The sequence below is a fragment of the Lynx rufus genome, unplaced genomic scaffold (genome assembly GCF_022079265.1).
Source record: "Lynx rufus isolate CCGP_SWC_20201006 ecotype Redwood Valley unplaced genomic scaffold, mLynRuf1.p SCAF_6, whole genome shotgun sequence".
Lineage (NCBI taxonomy): Eukaryota > Metazoa > Chordata > Mammalia > Carnivora > Felidae > Lynx > Lynx rufus.
In genome coordinates this window covers 87,692,970-87,709,287 of record NW_025814878.1, presented here as the reverse complement: position 1 = coordinate 87,709,287, position 16,318 = coordinate 87,692,970, and the positions used below count along the sequence as shown (strand labels likewise).

Here is a 16,318-nt window from a genome sequence, read left to right as displayed (position 1 = left end):
TATTACTAAAGAACTAAAGTATGCTGTAAATGTACTGATGCCCTGACCTGTGGAGATACAGAAATTCCACTGACAGTAAGAAGTGTGAGCAATTTTTTTTTCTTTCCTTACTGCCCAACGTCTTTGATGAAAAAGTACTGTCAAACTAGACTGCAGAATGTGGCATTAAAGTTTAATTCTGTCCAATCAGGTAGGCAGAGATCAAATTCTGACACTGGCTTTATTGTGGAAGAGATAAAATTTGTGAAAACTCTTTTAAATCATTGTAGCAAACCAAAAATATTCTAATAGCCAAGAGGAAAGATTTCCAGTTTTATTATTTTTCTTCATTGTTAAAATATCTGTGTAAGTGTAATGTAAAATAAATTTGGAAAGTTTTTTTTTTTTTCCAGAGGAAGCATTTTGTTTTTATTTCAAACTTTAACATTGCCCTTATTTAATCCTTAAGAACCCTGGTCAAACTTTTGCATAAGCCCTATTACATATTAGGTAATCCTATACATTCAATGCATTAACAACAGAAAAATATAATTGTAATTTCTGATATTAAAGTTCTCCTACATTTTCTACTTCAATAATAAAAACAAAATTAATGTTGATAGAATTTCTTTTCCCTTGCAATGTCCACAGTATTCATCAATGACTTATGGTCAAAATTTGAAAACCAAGATACAAAATGGGTTATATTTTTAGAAATAATAAAAAGATGTACATTTAGGACACTTAATCTGTACAATTGCAAAAGTTAGACTAAAATGCTATAACAGAGACACACAATGAGCACAATAAACTATTCAGCAGTGTTCAAAATCATTATTTATTTTATTTCCTATCATCTGAATAAACTATCTTCCTAGAAAAATGGAATATTTATCCCATTATTAAAAAAAAATATGGGTCTCCCTGGGTGGCTTAGTCGGTTGGTTGAGCGTCCCAACTTCAGCTCAGGTCATGATCTCATGGCTCGTGAGTTTGAGCCCCACGTCGGGCTCTGTGCTGATAGCTCAGAGCCTGGAGCCTGCTTCAGATTCTGTGTCTCCCTCTCTCTCTACCCCTCCCCCACTCATGCTCTCTCTCTCTCTCTCTCTCTCTCTCTCAAAAATAAATAAACATTACATGCAGAAGGTTGAAACTAGACCACTTTCTCACACCATTTACAAAAATAAACTCAAAATGGATAAAGGACCTAAATGTGAGACAGGAAACCATCAAAACCTTAGAGGAGAAAGCAGGAAAAGACCTCTCTGACCTCAGCCGTAGCAATCTCTTACTCGACACATCCCCAAAGGCAAGGGAATTAAAAGCAAAAGTGAATTACTGGGACCTTATGAAGATAAAAAGCTTCTGCACAGCAAAGGAAACAACCAACAAAACTAAAAGGCAACCAACGGAATGGGAAAAGATATTTGCAAATGACATATCAGACAAAGGGCTAGTATCTAAAATCTATAAAGAGCTCACCAAACTCCACACCCGAAAAACAAATAACCCAGTGAAGAAATGGGCAGAAAACATGAATAGACACTTCTCTAAAGAAGACATCCAGATGGCCAACAGGCACATGAAAAGATGTTCAGCGTCGCTCCTTATCAGGGAAATACAAATCAAAACCACACTCAGGTATCACCTCACGCCAGTCAGAGTGGCCAAAATGAACAAATCAGGAGACCATAGATGCTGGAGAGGATGTGGAGAAACGGGAACCCTCTTGCACTGTTGGTGGGAATGCAAAATGGTGCAGCCGCTCTGGAAAGCAGTGTGGAGGTTCCTCAGAAAATTAAAAATAGACCTACCCTATGACCCAGCAATAGCACTGCTAGGAATTTATCCAAGGGATACAGGAGTACTGATGCATAGGGGCACTTGTACCCCAATGTTCATAGCAGCACTCTCAACAATAGCCAAATTATGGAAAGAGCCTAAATGTCCATCAACTGATGAATGGATAAAGAAATTGTGGTATATATACACAATGGAATACTATGTGGCAATGAGAAAAAATGAAATATGGCCTTTTGTAGCAACGTGGATGGATCTGGAGAGTGTGATGCTAAGTGAAATAAGCCATACAGAGAAAGACAGATACCATATGGTTTCACTCTTATGTGGATCCTGAGAAACTTAACAGGAACCCATGGGGGAGGGGAAGGAAAAAAAAAAAAGGGGTTAGAGTGGGAGAGAGCCAAAGCATAAGAGACTGTTAAAAACTGAGAACAAACTGAGGGTTGATGGGGGGTGGGAGGGAGGGGAGGGTGGGTGATGGGTATTGAGGAGGGCACCTTTTGGGATGAGCACTGGGTGTTGTATGGAAACCAATTTGTCAATAAATTTCATATATATATATAAAAAAAAATAAAGGACTACAAATGGAGAAAAAGCAAAAAATAAATAAATAAATAAATAAATAAATAAATAAATAAACATTAAAAAAATTAAAAAAAATATACTTCAATCATTATAACTTAAATATTATGGGAAATTCACCCTTACTTGTAGAAGGGCTTTACTTCCAGGAAACATCTGACTATAAAAGTCATGATTTTAGTAACAGTGCTTAGTTGAAGGGAATGAATAACTACATATTGCTTAAAATTTGCATTTGACAGGGGCATTTGGGTGGCTCAGTCGGTTGAGCATCCAACTTTGGCTCAGGTCATGATCTCATGGTTCAAGAGTTTGAGCCGGACATGGAGCCTGCTTCAGATTCTGTGTCTTCCTCTCTCTGACCCTCCCCCACTTATGCGCACGCTCGCGTGCTCTCTCTCTCTCTCAAGAATAAATAAACATTAAAAAAAATTTGCATTTGAAAAATTTCCATAGTTAGTTTCCATACAGGACAAGCACTAAACACTAAAAATAATTAAACATATACTTTTAAAGAAATAAAAGTGTTAAACTGTTATTCTGTCTGCTGATAACTCAAGCAGAAATTAAAAATCACATTCTATGAATTGCTAAATGATGTGAACTGGAAGAAAAGTACTTTTATTTTTTATATTTTATTTTATATTTTTATTGAAGTATAATTAACATAGTGTTATATTAGTTCCAGGTGTACAATATAATTATTCAACAATTCTCTTCATTTCTCAGTGCTCATCAAGATAAGTGTACTCTTAATCCACTTTCTCTATTTCACCCATTGCCCCACCCTTGGGCAACCACAAGTTTGTTTTCTGTATTTAAGAGTCTGTTCTTTTGTTTGTATCTCCTTTTATTTGTTTGTTTGTTTTGTTTCTAAGATTCCACACCTGAGTGAAATCATATGAAACTTCAAGATTCCAACCTCAAGGATATTGTTTTGTACAGTAGTTTCCCAAGAATTACTTGATGAGTTAAATAACATAATAATTAATGTTACCATGAAATTCATGTTTTTCTCAATTCTTTTTTAAAACTTTTTTTTTTTTAACATTTATTTACCTTTGAAAGAGAGAGACAGACAGACACAGTGTGAGCTGAGAAGGGGCAGAGAGAGAGGGAGAAACAGAATCGGAAGCAGACTCCAGGCTCTGAGCTGTCTGCACAGAGCCCAACGTGGGGCTTGAACCCAGGAACCATGAGATCATGACCTAAGCTGAAGTCTGGCACGTAACTGACTGAGCCACCCAAGCACCCCTTGTTTCTCTCAATTCTAATCTTTAATCTTTTGAAATTAAATGAGTATTTGCCTAAAAGATATAGAAATCACCAATTTTCATTATAATTTTGTGAGAGTAGATCAGTAATGTTCTTATTTTATTTTCTACATGTGGTAATAAACTAAAATGACCTTAACTATGTCCCCAAGAGGAATAAAAATCTATATAAAACTTAACTTGGTGAAACAGAGCAATCCCTATGTGTGCTGTATAGAGTCAAATTCTTCATATTGAATAAAGAGGCTTTCTCTGTCACTAATATAAATTTTCTATTTAACACATAAACATTATTTTTCTTTGGATTTACTGTCACATTTGCTGTGTTCGACATTGATTTGTGTCTAAAATAATATATATTTAACTTTTAAAAAGTAATGATTTGGTCATGAATTATTGTCAGGGATTTTTAAAGGCAAACTACCATATAAATGCTCACCATTGATTTTTACTTATTTACCTAGGGAATGACAAAGAACACATATATCACAATAGCACTAACCAGAGAATAAAGTACATACATTATATTCAAAGTCAATCCCAAACGTTATAAAAAAGTTGGAAATAAGCAAATATTAGTGTAATTCTACCTTAATGTTTTCTGTGATGTTGATTTAGTAAAATGATATTTTAGAGTGATTTAATTTATATATTTGGAAAATCTATAATCAATGTTAAAAACACAGTGGTTCAAACAAATAGAAAGATATCCCATATTCATGGATGGGAAGAAGAAATATTGTTTTCCAAAGAATTTCCAAAGAAATCTTCAGATTTAATGCAATCCATATGAAAATACCAATAACATTTTCCACAGGACTAGAACAAATAACACTAAAATTTGTATGGAACCACAAAATACCTTGAATTGCCAAAGCAATCTTGAAAAACAAGAACAAAGCTGGAGATAATCACAGTGCTAGATTTTAAGATAGACTATAAAGTTGTAGCAATCAGGGGCACCTGGGTGGCTCAGTCAGTTAAGCATCCAACTTTGGCTCAGGTCATGATCTCAAGGTTCGTTGAGTCTGAGCCCTACACTGGGCTCTGTGCTGACAGCTCAGAACCTGGAGCCTGCTTCAGATTCTGTGTCTCCCCTCTCTCTCTCTGCCCCTCCCTGGTTCATGCTCTCTCTCTCTCTCTCTCAAAAATAAATCTTAAAAAAAATATAAAGTTGTAGCAATCAAAACAGCATGATAGTGGCACAAAAATACACACAGAGGTAATGGAACAGAATAGAGAGTCCAGAAATAAACCTACACTTATATGGTTAATTAATCTACAACAAAGGAGGCAAGACTATACAATGGGGAAAAGATGATCTCTTCAACAAATGGGAAAACTGGACAGCTACATGCAAAATAATGAAATGGGACCATTTTCTTATACTATAAACTCAAAATGGATTAAATATCTAAATATGAGACTGGAAACCATAAAACTCCCAGAAGAAAATATAGGCAGTAATTTCTTTGACATTAGCAATAGAAAGAGTTTTCTAGATATGTCTCCTTAGGTAAGGAAAACAAAAGCATATTAAACTTTTGAGACTACAACAACAAACCTTTCCATAGGAAGAGAAACCATTAACAAATGACAAGGTAAACTATTGAATGGGACAAGATATTTGCAAATGTTACGTCCAATAAGGAGTTAATATTCAAAATATATAAAGAACTTATACAAGCAAACACCAAAAAAAAAGTAATCCAATTAAAAATGGGCAGAGGACATGAATAGACATTTTTCTAGAGAAGACATATAAATGGACAGCAGGTATATGAAAAGATGCTCAACACCACTAATCATGAAGGAACTAGAAATCAAAATCACAATGAGGGGTGCCTGGGTGGTTCAGTTGGTTAAGCATCTGACTTCGACTCAGGTCATGATCTCATGGTTCATGGTTTCAACCCCGGTGTCAAGCTCTGTGCTGACATCTCAGAGCCTGGAGCCTGCTTCTGATTCTGTGTATCCGTCTCTCTCTGCCCCTTCCCTGCTTGAGTTCTGTCTCTCCCTCTCTTGAAAATAAACATCAAAAAAAATTAAAACAAACACAATGAGGTATTACTTCACACCTGTCAGAATGGCTAGAATTAAAAAGACAAGAAATAACAAGTATTGGCAAGGGTGTAGAGAAAAAGGAACCCTTGTACCCTGTTGATGAGAATGAAAATTGGTATAGTCACTGTGGAAAACAGTATGGAGTTTCCTCAAAAAATTAAAAATATAAATACACAAGATCTAGCAATTTTCCTACTGGGTATTTATCCAAAGAAACCAAAAACAATAATTCTGGAAGATATATACACCCCTGTGTTTACCGCAGCATTATTTATAAAAGCCAAGATATGGAAGCGGCCCAAATATCAATTAATGGATTAATGGACAATGATGTGGTGTGTGTGTGTGTGTGTGTGTGTGTGTGTGTACATGATGGAATATACAACAAGATCTTGTCACTTGCATAACATGGATATACCTAGAGGATATAACACTAAGTGAAGTAAGTTAGAGAAAGACAAATACCACAGGATTTCATTCATATGTGGAATTTAAGAAACAAAAAAAAATTAATAAAAAAGAAACCAACCAAACAAACAAACAAAAAAAGTTCACAAGCAAACCAACAAATCCAGACTCTTAAATATGGAGAACAAACTGATAGTTGCCAGAGGGTAGGTAGGGGTGTGTGTGTATGTGTGTGTGTGAAATAGATAAAAGGAATTAAGAGTACATTTATTGTTTTGGTGTAACTGTAAATGGGATTGATTCCTTAATTTCTCTTTCTTCCCTTAATTACTGATGTATAGAAATGCTACAGATTTCTGGACATCGATTTTGTATCCTATGACTTAACTGAATTCTTGGAACAGCCCAAGTGTCCACTGGCTGATGAATATATAAAGAAGATGTGATACACACACACACACACACACACACACACACACACAGGAATATTACTTGGCAACAAAAAAGAATGAAATCTTGCCAATTATAGTAACATGGATGGAACTAGAGTGGAACTAGAGTGTATTATTAGAGTGTATTATGCTAAGAAAAATAAGTCAGAGAAAGACAAATGTCAAAGAAACATAACAAATGGGCAAAGAGAAAAAAAAAAACTAGAGACAGAAAGGCAAACCAAGAAACAGACCCTTAAAGATAGAGAAAAAAAACTGATGTTTACCAGAGGGGAGGTGGGTGGGTTGATGGGTTAAATAAGTGATGGAGATTAAGGAATGCACTTGTGATCAGCACCAAGTGTTGTATGGAAATGTTGAATCACTCTATTCTACACCTGAAACTAATATTACACTGTATGTTAACTAATTGGAATTCAAATAAAAACAAAACAAAAAAGAAGACACCTTTTTTTTTTTTAAGGAAAGTGTGATGGAAGTAAATCCTCCCCACACTTTTTTATTCTTAAAAATTATTAATTTATTTATTTAGAGTGAGAGAGAGAGAGAGAGAGAGAGAGCACGTAAGCAGGGAAGGGACAGAGAGAAACAGAAAGAGAGAGAGAGAGAGAGAGAACCCTATCAGGCTCCATACTGTCACCTTGGAGCTTGACACAGGGCTCAATCTCACAAATCATGAAATTGTGACCTGAGCTGAAATCAAGGGTAGGATGCTTAACTGACTGAGCCACCAAGGTACACCACTTACCCTGATGAGCACTGAGTAATGTATAGAATTGTTAAATCATTATATTGTATACCTGAAACCAATATAACACTGAATATTAATTATAATTCAATAAAAAGAAATGCACTAAAAATTTATAAATTAAATTTTAAAAAACTTAGTATATCACATGATTTGGAGAACAAATTGCAAAATGTGTAATTTAAAAAGCACCCCAAAATATTGAAAATTCCTGTGATGGGTTTTAAAAAGTATGAACATAGGAAAATATTTAATGATTAATTATACGAGTTCTGATGGCTCAGAGAGTCATCAAAACGAGTCTTCATTATTAAAAAATGAATTTTAAAATAAGGAAATACAATCCTACATTTGAATATAGCAAAATGCATACTAATTTGATTAATGAAATATATATTTTAAAATTAAAATTTTATAATTGGTAAAAATAGCATTTTACATATAAAAATCAAAATAGGTTCACAATTTAAATTTGAGTATCTTCTGAAGCAATGTGCTAAAATAGCAACTATAGTGTTGATATAGTAGACCTATTAAGGAAAATGAGTCCTGCTTATTATTCTACCACTTGTAATACTTTATAAGGCAATATAACGCAATTTCTTTTTCTTTTCTTTTTTTTAACACTTATTCATTTTAGAGATAGCATGAGCAGAGGAGAGGCAGAGAGAGAGGGAGAATAGGAAGCAGGCTCCAGGCTCTGAGCTGTCAGCACAGAACTTGATGTGAGGCTTGAACTCAGGGGCCATGAGATCATGACCTGAGCCAAAGTTGGACACTCAACCAACTAAGGCACCGAGGCACCCCTTATTTTTCTTATAAATTGATTTTTTTTCATTATTAATTTAACTTTGGGTTCATGGTACAATGTTTATTTTTGGAAAGTGTAAACAAAATAAAAAGTTGTTAGAGTATTTAAAAGCCCATCTGATATTTCTGAAAACATAAATAGAAAGCCACCAAAGTGTGGTTGTTAAATACAGATATTTTATTCCAAGTTATAAAATGAATTAACTTGCAGCAAAGATGATATTAATGGTTGTTGAAAATGAGTTATTGTAGATCAATACCCTTACACTCTGTACACTTCATTAGTTACCTACCATCTCTGATTTTTCTATCCAAATATAGAAAGAACTAGAATCTATCTTTCCTTACTTATGATACTAGGGGACTCAGGAAAGCTTATCTCCAATGTTTGATGTACCAATATGTTTTGGTTGCTGAGATTTTATAATTAACAATTTATTATTTTTATTGATGTTTCTGAATATTTTCAAAAAATTTTAAACATTTATTTATTTTTGAGAGAGAGAGAGGCAGTGTGAGCAGGGAAGGGCAGAGAGAGAAGAGAGGGAGACATAGAATCCAAAGTGGGCTGCAGACTATGAGCTGTCAGCAGAGAACCTGACATGGGACTCGAACTCACGAGCCATGAGATCATGACCTGAGCTGAAGCTGGATGCTCAACTGACTGAGTAACCCAGGTGCCCCTTGAATATTTTTTAAAAGGAAAAATACCAATGTGAGTAACCAAATATGTTTTACTTCTCTTTTAACGTAATACATATAGTAGTATGAACTAATTACACTTGGTTTATGGCAGAACATGTAATGAAACTTAGGTGAATGAGAAGTGTAAGGGCCTAAAGTACTTCAAGAATATGGAGGCAATGACCAAGAAGAGCTGAATTTGAAGGAACTATCAGACTGAGGGGACATTTCCAGCTAAAAAGTTGTGGCAGATGGAAAGAGATGCTGCAATGCCAAAAGTAGAGAACACCAAGGGAAAATTATGTGGAACAGGATTTCACATATTAAAAACAAAAAACAAGTATCTTTTATGCCTCAGTGCTTTGTTTTATAAATTAATTGCTATATTCTTTATAATCTACATAGTGCCAGAGAAAAAGTTATGTATAGTGTTTTTCCTTATTTCTACAGCCCTCTGCTGTGTGATTCTAATTTGGATTTTAGTGTAATTTCAACATAGTTTTTATGGTTTAATAAAACTTGCACACATTAAAATGCTATTAAACTGTTACACATGGTTAATAATACTTATGGACTTCTGAAAGCAGCCATTATTAAACTGAACAAAGTCATTAATGTCTTTAAACTTTGCACCAGAATATAAAGCACAAAAGAGATGTTTAACTGTACCTACACAACAGTCATGGTATCTGACTATGTAAGATTTTTTTCTTTTTTTACCATATGTATATATATATTTTTTGTATTAGTACTCTAATGAAAATTAAAAAAGAAACTCATTGTGTTCTTGAATTGACTTTCCCACCTATCATGACTTTGCAGGAACTGACTGCAAAACTCCCATGCATTTGCATTTTCCTCTACATACTAACTAGACCACCAGAGATAATCTCTATAATCTTCTTTATCCCTAAAATTCAATGTGTTAATAAGAAATACCATTTAAGTTTGGACTAGAAATGCAAAAATAAATTATTATATTTTCTGCACAAAAGGTTATTTTCATTTCTTTTAAAGTAACAAATAATGGCAAAGATTTTGAAAATCTTATCAATTATTAACCATTTTTAATATTTTAAACATTCATAATTATTAACTTAATATGTCTTCATTGGGAAATATAAATGACCTCACTTAGAGTTTGAGTTGTTTAACACATATATTGCTAAAAATAAATTTAGGTATTTGAAATGTCCTATCACTTCTCTAGAAATGATCTGAAGTATGATTATAAAATTGTCTTTAAAGTATGATTGAATTACTTCAACATAATATTCCCCGGCACCTAACAGCCCAGTTGTTATTTATCCAAAACTAATCCTAGCTTATTTTGCTTGAAATGGTTAACTGATTTAAATTGTCAATATTCAAAGCAATATTACCTATGTATGTGTCCATTGTAATGAGGAAACTAGCTACATATCACTGGCTTATTCATTTTACCATCTTCCAGAATCACATTCTAAAAGGTCAGACTTTAGTACGTCCTTTTTTTCCTTCATTTTATTTTACATTTAAAGATTCTATCTATGCCTTTCAAAATTTAGCAACTATCAGGAAGATTAAAACATGAGTATTGGCTATTTCTTTTTTTTTTCCTTTAAGTTTTTTATTTATTTAAATCATCTCCATACCCAACGTAGGGCTCAAATGTACAACCCTGAGATCAAAAGTTGCATGCTTTTACCTACTGAGCCATCCAGGTGCCCCAATAGTGGCTATTCTTAATGTGTTTCATTGTTGTAGTTATAAAATAATCTCAACTAATCAGATGTCTTCATGAGAAGTATCAGCAATGACCCAACTACAAATCTGACACATCTCAGATCTAGAGAAACCCAACATTCAATGTCTAGAGAGTGAAGTGGAGATATTTAAATGGGCCCACACATGCCAAGCAATTTTAACCTGGATGTAAGCCACAATAACACATGTAGTTAAAATAGGCTTTCTCAGGCATGCCTCAGTACATGCTGCTACTCCACTCCTTAAGTGGTTAAGTCCTATAATTTAAAACAGTCTTATAGACACAGAAATAAAGAAGAGTCTGGCCCATAGAGGTGGGATATAAAAGTGGTCATAGGAGACATCTGGGTAACAGCAATAAAAATCAATAAACATAAAAATGTTAGTAACTGAGACTTCAAGTCAATTTAAAGAATTCTAACAAAAAATGAGGCAAGTTATAAAAACTTTGAGAAAAATGAACTCTTCAAATAAATTACTTTGAAAACAGAAAATAATACTATGGTTTGCTAAGTGGGCATTGCATTTACAATGGAAGAAAACAGCTAGTTAAAAAGTGCATATCCATTGAAATGTAAGAGAAAATAAATAATATTATCCTAAGGAAAAATTTCATAAAACCAGATAAAAATGGTTGAGAAGTAGACAAATTTAGAGGGAATTTTTAAAAAGAAATACAAATAGAAAAAAGAATAAAATGCCTGACAGAGTTTAAAGGTTGTGATTGAAGTATGTAAGCATTATTAGTACCCAAAGAAGAATGCAGAATGAATGAACCAGTATTAATGCTGAAAAGAATAATAACAGAATAATAAAATCTTCCAGACATGAAGAAATAAATAAGAAAAATATGTAACATCACATATTCTGGTTAAATGCTTCAATGTCAAAGATAAAAGGGAAGGGAATTAAATTATAAAGTATCTACGTGCCAGTCACTGGGTAAGTATTTTATACATCGTTTTTAATTAAAGAAATTAAAAATCATGTATCAGCTTTTATGAAGCAAGTGAATCAATTGCATTCATAAAATATAATGTTCATGAGAATAGGCCATTCTCTTGTTTATTTTCTACAATGATGGAAATGAAAGCAAAATAACAACATTAACTACATAATCCTCAAACAATAATAAGGTCTAAAAATTTGTACTTCTCCAAGTTCATATGTTAAGCTAAGAACACAACAAAATGTCTTAGGTTTTCAGTTCCAAATTTCCGAGTTTGTCACATACGATAAGTTTTTAATCAGAAGAAAATTAGTTTTCTCAAAATCATTAGGAAACCAATAGTATAGAATATTCTATAGATCATTAAAGGCTGAAATCTTTTACTAACAAAATGACATCAAAAAGAAGACTTCAGGATAAGTGTCATGAAGGTGGAAATTTATAGGCTTTGACTTTTTCCCCATTTAAAATCAAACAAAATTTAGAAAGCTGATTAATAAACCATCAATGAGAACACAAATATTAACACTGATTTGTGTAAACACTGAAGGAAAATGAACATAACAAAGACAATGACAAAAATTTTACCACATTTCTAAGAGTATGCTTTTTTGATTTAACTTGAAGAATGGAAAAAAATGGGATCTAACAGTAGGTTTGATACAATTTTTTAAATAAAGAAAGATGATTATTTTATTATGGTTTAACTATATCACAGATTAATCCTTAACCCACAAACAAATCTATGATTCGATTTGCAAAACAGTCTCTCCCATGAGTTTTCTTTTTAAATAAATGGCTTGATCATTGTGCTAACTTGGCACCAACATCTATGGCTACTCACAGTCACTGTGCAAATCCCCTAGAAACTGAAATTCCCAAGGCATTTAATTACCATTCACAGACTTTCAAGAGCTTATAGGAATGTTGAATCAGCAGGGAAGTTTGAAGACAGACAAGTCTTATTTAAATGCAATTTGGGGGTGCATGGGTGGCTCAAGTCATTAAGCATCCCTCTTGATCTCAGCTCAAGTTTTGATCTCAGCGTCTTGAGTTCAAGCCCTGTGTTTTTTAAGTGGAGTCTACTTAAAAAAAAAAATGTAATTTGAATAACCTTGTAGCTGTAATGGCTGCCTATGTCCCTGGGAGATAAGCTAGGAAAAGAAGCAGGCCTCTTCAGTCTAGATTCCACTGACTTCATGCTTTAAGAAAGGTCAGCCTAACTAGCCCATGGATAACATCTCCTAAACGGAACATTTGTAGCATAGCTTGTATAGTGCTTGAATTAGCAAGGTTATAAAAATATACATTTTAGTTTTAGGTTCACTTATTTCTATTTTTTTTTATTGAACAGAATGAGTTTCCATGGCTCGAACCTTCATTTATAACATTGTATTAATTGGAAGTAAATGTCGAACTTACTGTTGTTGACTTCATCCAGGCACTGATTAGGTTCAATCAGAGGATCCTTACAGTGCTCAAGTGATCATTTTTATAATGATATTTTACAAAATTACAATTATATTGGAAACATCTTTACTTTCTGTACTTTATCAAACTACCAGAGTAAAATAAGCAAAATTCGTGCTAAAAATACGATACACAACAGAGACAACACACACAACCACACTATAAATAAAAATGGCATGTTAGGTCATATGTAATAAAGAATAACAGTGTCATAATAATAACTGAACACTGTATGTATATGTTAAATGAAACAATAATAATCTTGGGTTTATGTAAAACAATCACCTATGTGTACTTCATTAGAGATATGCCCTAAATAAGATAATACAGCAGAGATCAAAATAAATACAAGGGCAAAAACACACTGTAGATATTGAACAAAGAAAATATGGTGGTGTCAATAATAAACATAATGCAGAATATATTAATATTTTTTTAAATAACTGATAAAATATAAAAATAATAGATACACTTTACTATTAAATAACTATGCACCAAAATAAACATGTTCAACCTTCCCAAAATTTAAGATATTTAGAAGAAATACAGTTGTTCACAGATTTTAACTTAATATCAAGCTCTCAAAAATCAGAATGAAATAGAAAAGGTAAACTATTTTTTAAATATGTGGGTTCAATTATATTTTACAAATAGAACAGGTAATGGCTAAATTCTCAAAATAAAAACCACTTATATATTATGTAATCATAAAAAACAAAGGTAATGAAAATTATCTCCTAAGAATTTTTAAAAGATACTTTAAATAGTAGTTGGTTCAAAAATACAGTGACACATTAATTTATTTTTATAAATCTTAGCACATAAAAATTTTTTATCAATTGTTAAGATCTTAGAATTGTAAGTACAGCAGGAGGACTAATGAATCTTTGTAATAAGTCTATTATAAATATGAACTATCTATGTGTCATTCATGTAGTGTAATATTTAAGAAAAGAAACAATTCAATTCTGGGAAGGATAGGGGATATGAAACAATTATAAAATGAGAGATAATAAACTTTAGAAGTCCAACATGGAATTTATATGAATATATAGTATTTTGAAAAATATGAAAGTAAATGCTTCCTTAGAATTGTTGATTTAAATTTGTGATTTCATTTTTTTAAGATGAAAACGTACTCAAAAACTTAGTATTTCTATTTCAGCGTGCATTACTCTTATGATGTTTATATGCTTTCCTAAATATATATTTAGTTAATTGTGGGTAAATAAATACTGACCTGCAGTAAAACATGTGTCCAGGTCCATCAACACAAATACTTCCATTAAGACAGAGGACCAAATACAGTTCAGGCTCAGCACAACCATCAATATGTATTTCACAATATGCACGAATGTATCCACTCGGGCAAATGCAAGTAAAGTCATCGACTGATTTCTGACAGAAGTCTTCATTTATAGAAGGGGTTGATGTACAGTTCTAAATTAAGAAATAAAGAATCAAATTTGATTATTAGTGATAAGACTAAACATTTTATTAAACTTATTTTATTTAAATATTTTTAAGAAATCAATATGCAAGCTTATCTGATATTCCATTCCTCTAGAAACTGAAATATGTTTTTGGTAATAAATGATTTTCGTCTTTTATCACCAGAAATGTCCCATTATTGATTTTTCAGAAAAAAATACAACTTTATTAAACTTTCCTGCAACATGTACCATGGCAGTGAATACCTACCCCCCTACACACCCAAATAATGATGCTAAAACAAATTTCCTATGTATATAATATCAGGAATTCACTGACCCTTAGTATACATGCCAGTTTGCCTGGAACAGCCCTAGATTAATACCGCTGTCTTAGGGTGATTAATAGTGCCTTTATTAACTCTCAAAGGAATCCTGGGTTTGAACACATACTTAGAACAGCCAATTCGCAATGGACTTACATCTACAAAACAAGGCATCTTTAATATCTGCTTTTATTCCATTCATAATTTTTCCCCCCCCAATTGTTTTAATATGTATATTACTTTTTCAGACTTATTAAGGTATAACTGACCAAAAAAAAAACCCTGCACTATATTTAAAGTGTACAGCATAATGATTTCATATACATACACATCGTGAAATGATTCCCACCACTGAGTTAATACACACACCTATCACTGCACATATTCACCTTTCTTCTTATTGAGAGTAGAGGGAGTGAGAACACTGAAGTTCTACTCTCTTAGCAAATTTTAATTGTAGAGTAGTGCTATTAATATAGTCACCATGTTATATATTTGATCACCATAATCTGTTCAACTTATAACTGAAAATTATTTCCCAGCATTTTCTATTTCTCCTATGCCCTACCCTCTGGCAATCAATTATTCTATTCTCTGTCTCTGTAAGCCCAGCCTTTAAAGAAAAATTTTTTTTTAGATTTTTTAACAAGTGAACCCATGTAGTATTGGTGTTTTAGTTTGGCTTATTTGCCTTAGCATACTGTCCTCCTAGTTTATCAATGTTGGTGGAAATGGTAGAATTTCCTTCCTTTTAAGACTGAATAATATTTCATTGTATATACGGACACCACATTTTCTTTATCCAATCATCTATTGATGAACACAGTTTGTTTCCATACCTTGATTATTGTGAATAATGCTGCAGTAAACATGGAACTACAGATATCTTTACAAGGTGATGGTTTAATTTCTTTCATCTATTTACCCAGAAGTGTGATTACCGGATCATATGATGGTTATATTTTTAATTTCTTGAGGAACCTCCATAGTGTTTTCCATAGTGACTCTACCAGTTTACATAGCTATCAGCAGCATAAAGGGTTCCCTTTTTTCCACATCCTTGCCAATATCTGTTATCTCCTATGTTTTTGCTAATAGACTTAATAGGTTGGGACAATTATCTCATTGCAGTTTTGATTTACATTTCCCTGATTAGTGATGTTGAGCACCTTTTCATATATCTACTGTCCATTTGTACAGCATCATTGCAGAAATGTCTCTTCAAGTCTTTTGCTCATTTTTTAAATTGGATTATTTGGGGTTTTTGTTTGTTTGCTTTGTTTTGCTATTAAGTTGTATGAATTCTCTATATATTTTGGATACTAATCCCTTATTATATATGTGGTTTGTGAATATTTTTTCCCACTCCATAGGTAGTTGTTAATTTTGTTAATGGCTTCCTTTGCTGTGCAGAAGCTTTTTCAGTTTTATGTAGTCCCACTTGTTTATTTTTGCTTTTGTTGCATTTGCTTTGGGTGTCAACTCCAAAAAAAAAAAAAAAAAGATTGCTAAGATCAAATATCAAGGGATTTACCAGCTATGTCTTCTAGGAGTTTTAAGGTTTTAGGTCTTACATTCAAATCTTTAACCGAT

General features: G+C 32.8%; 1 protein-coding gene across 1 annotated transcript in view; it reads right to left on the bottom strand.

Annotated features, from left to right (window-relative positions):
- The window catches only part of EYS (eyes shut homolog), a 1,631,667-nt gene that overhangs the window by 974,147 nt on the left and 641,202 nt on the right, over window positions 1-16,318 (bottom strand). The window contains exon 21 of the mRNA XM_047102761.1: window positions 14,210-14,409. Coding sequence (XP_046958717.1) covers window positions 14,210-14,409 — 200 coding nt within the window. The remainder of the gene's footprint in view (window positions 1-14,209; window positions 14,410-16,318) is intronic.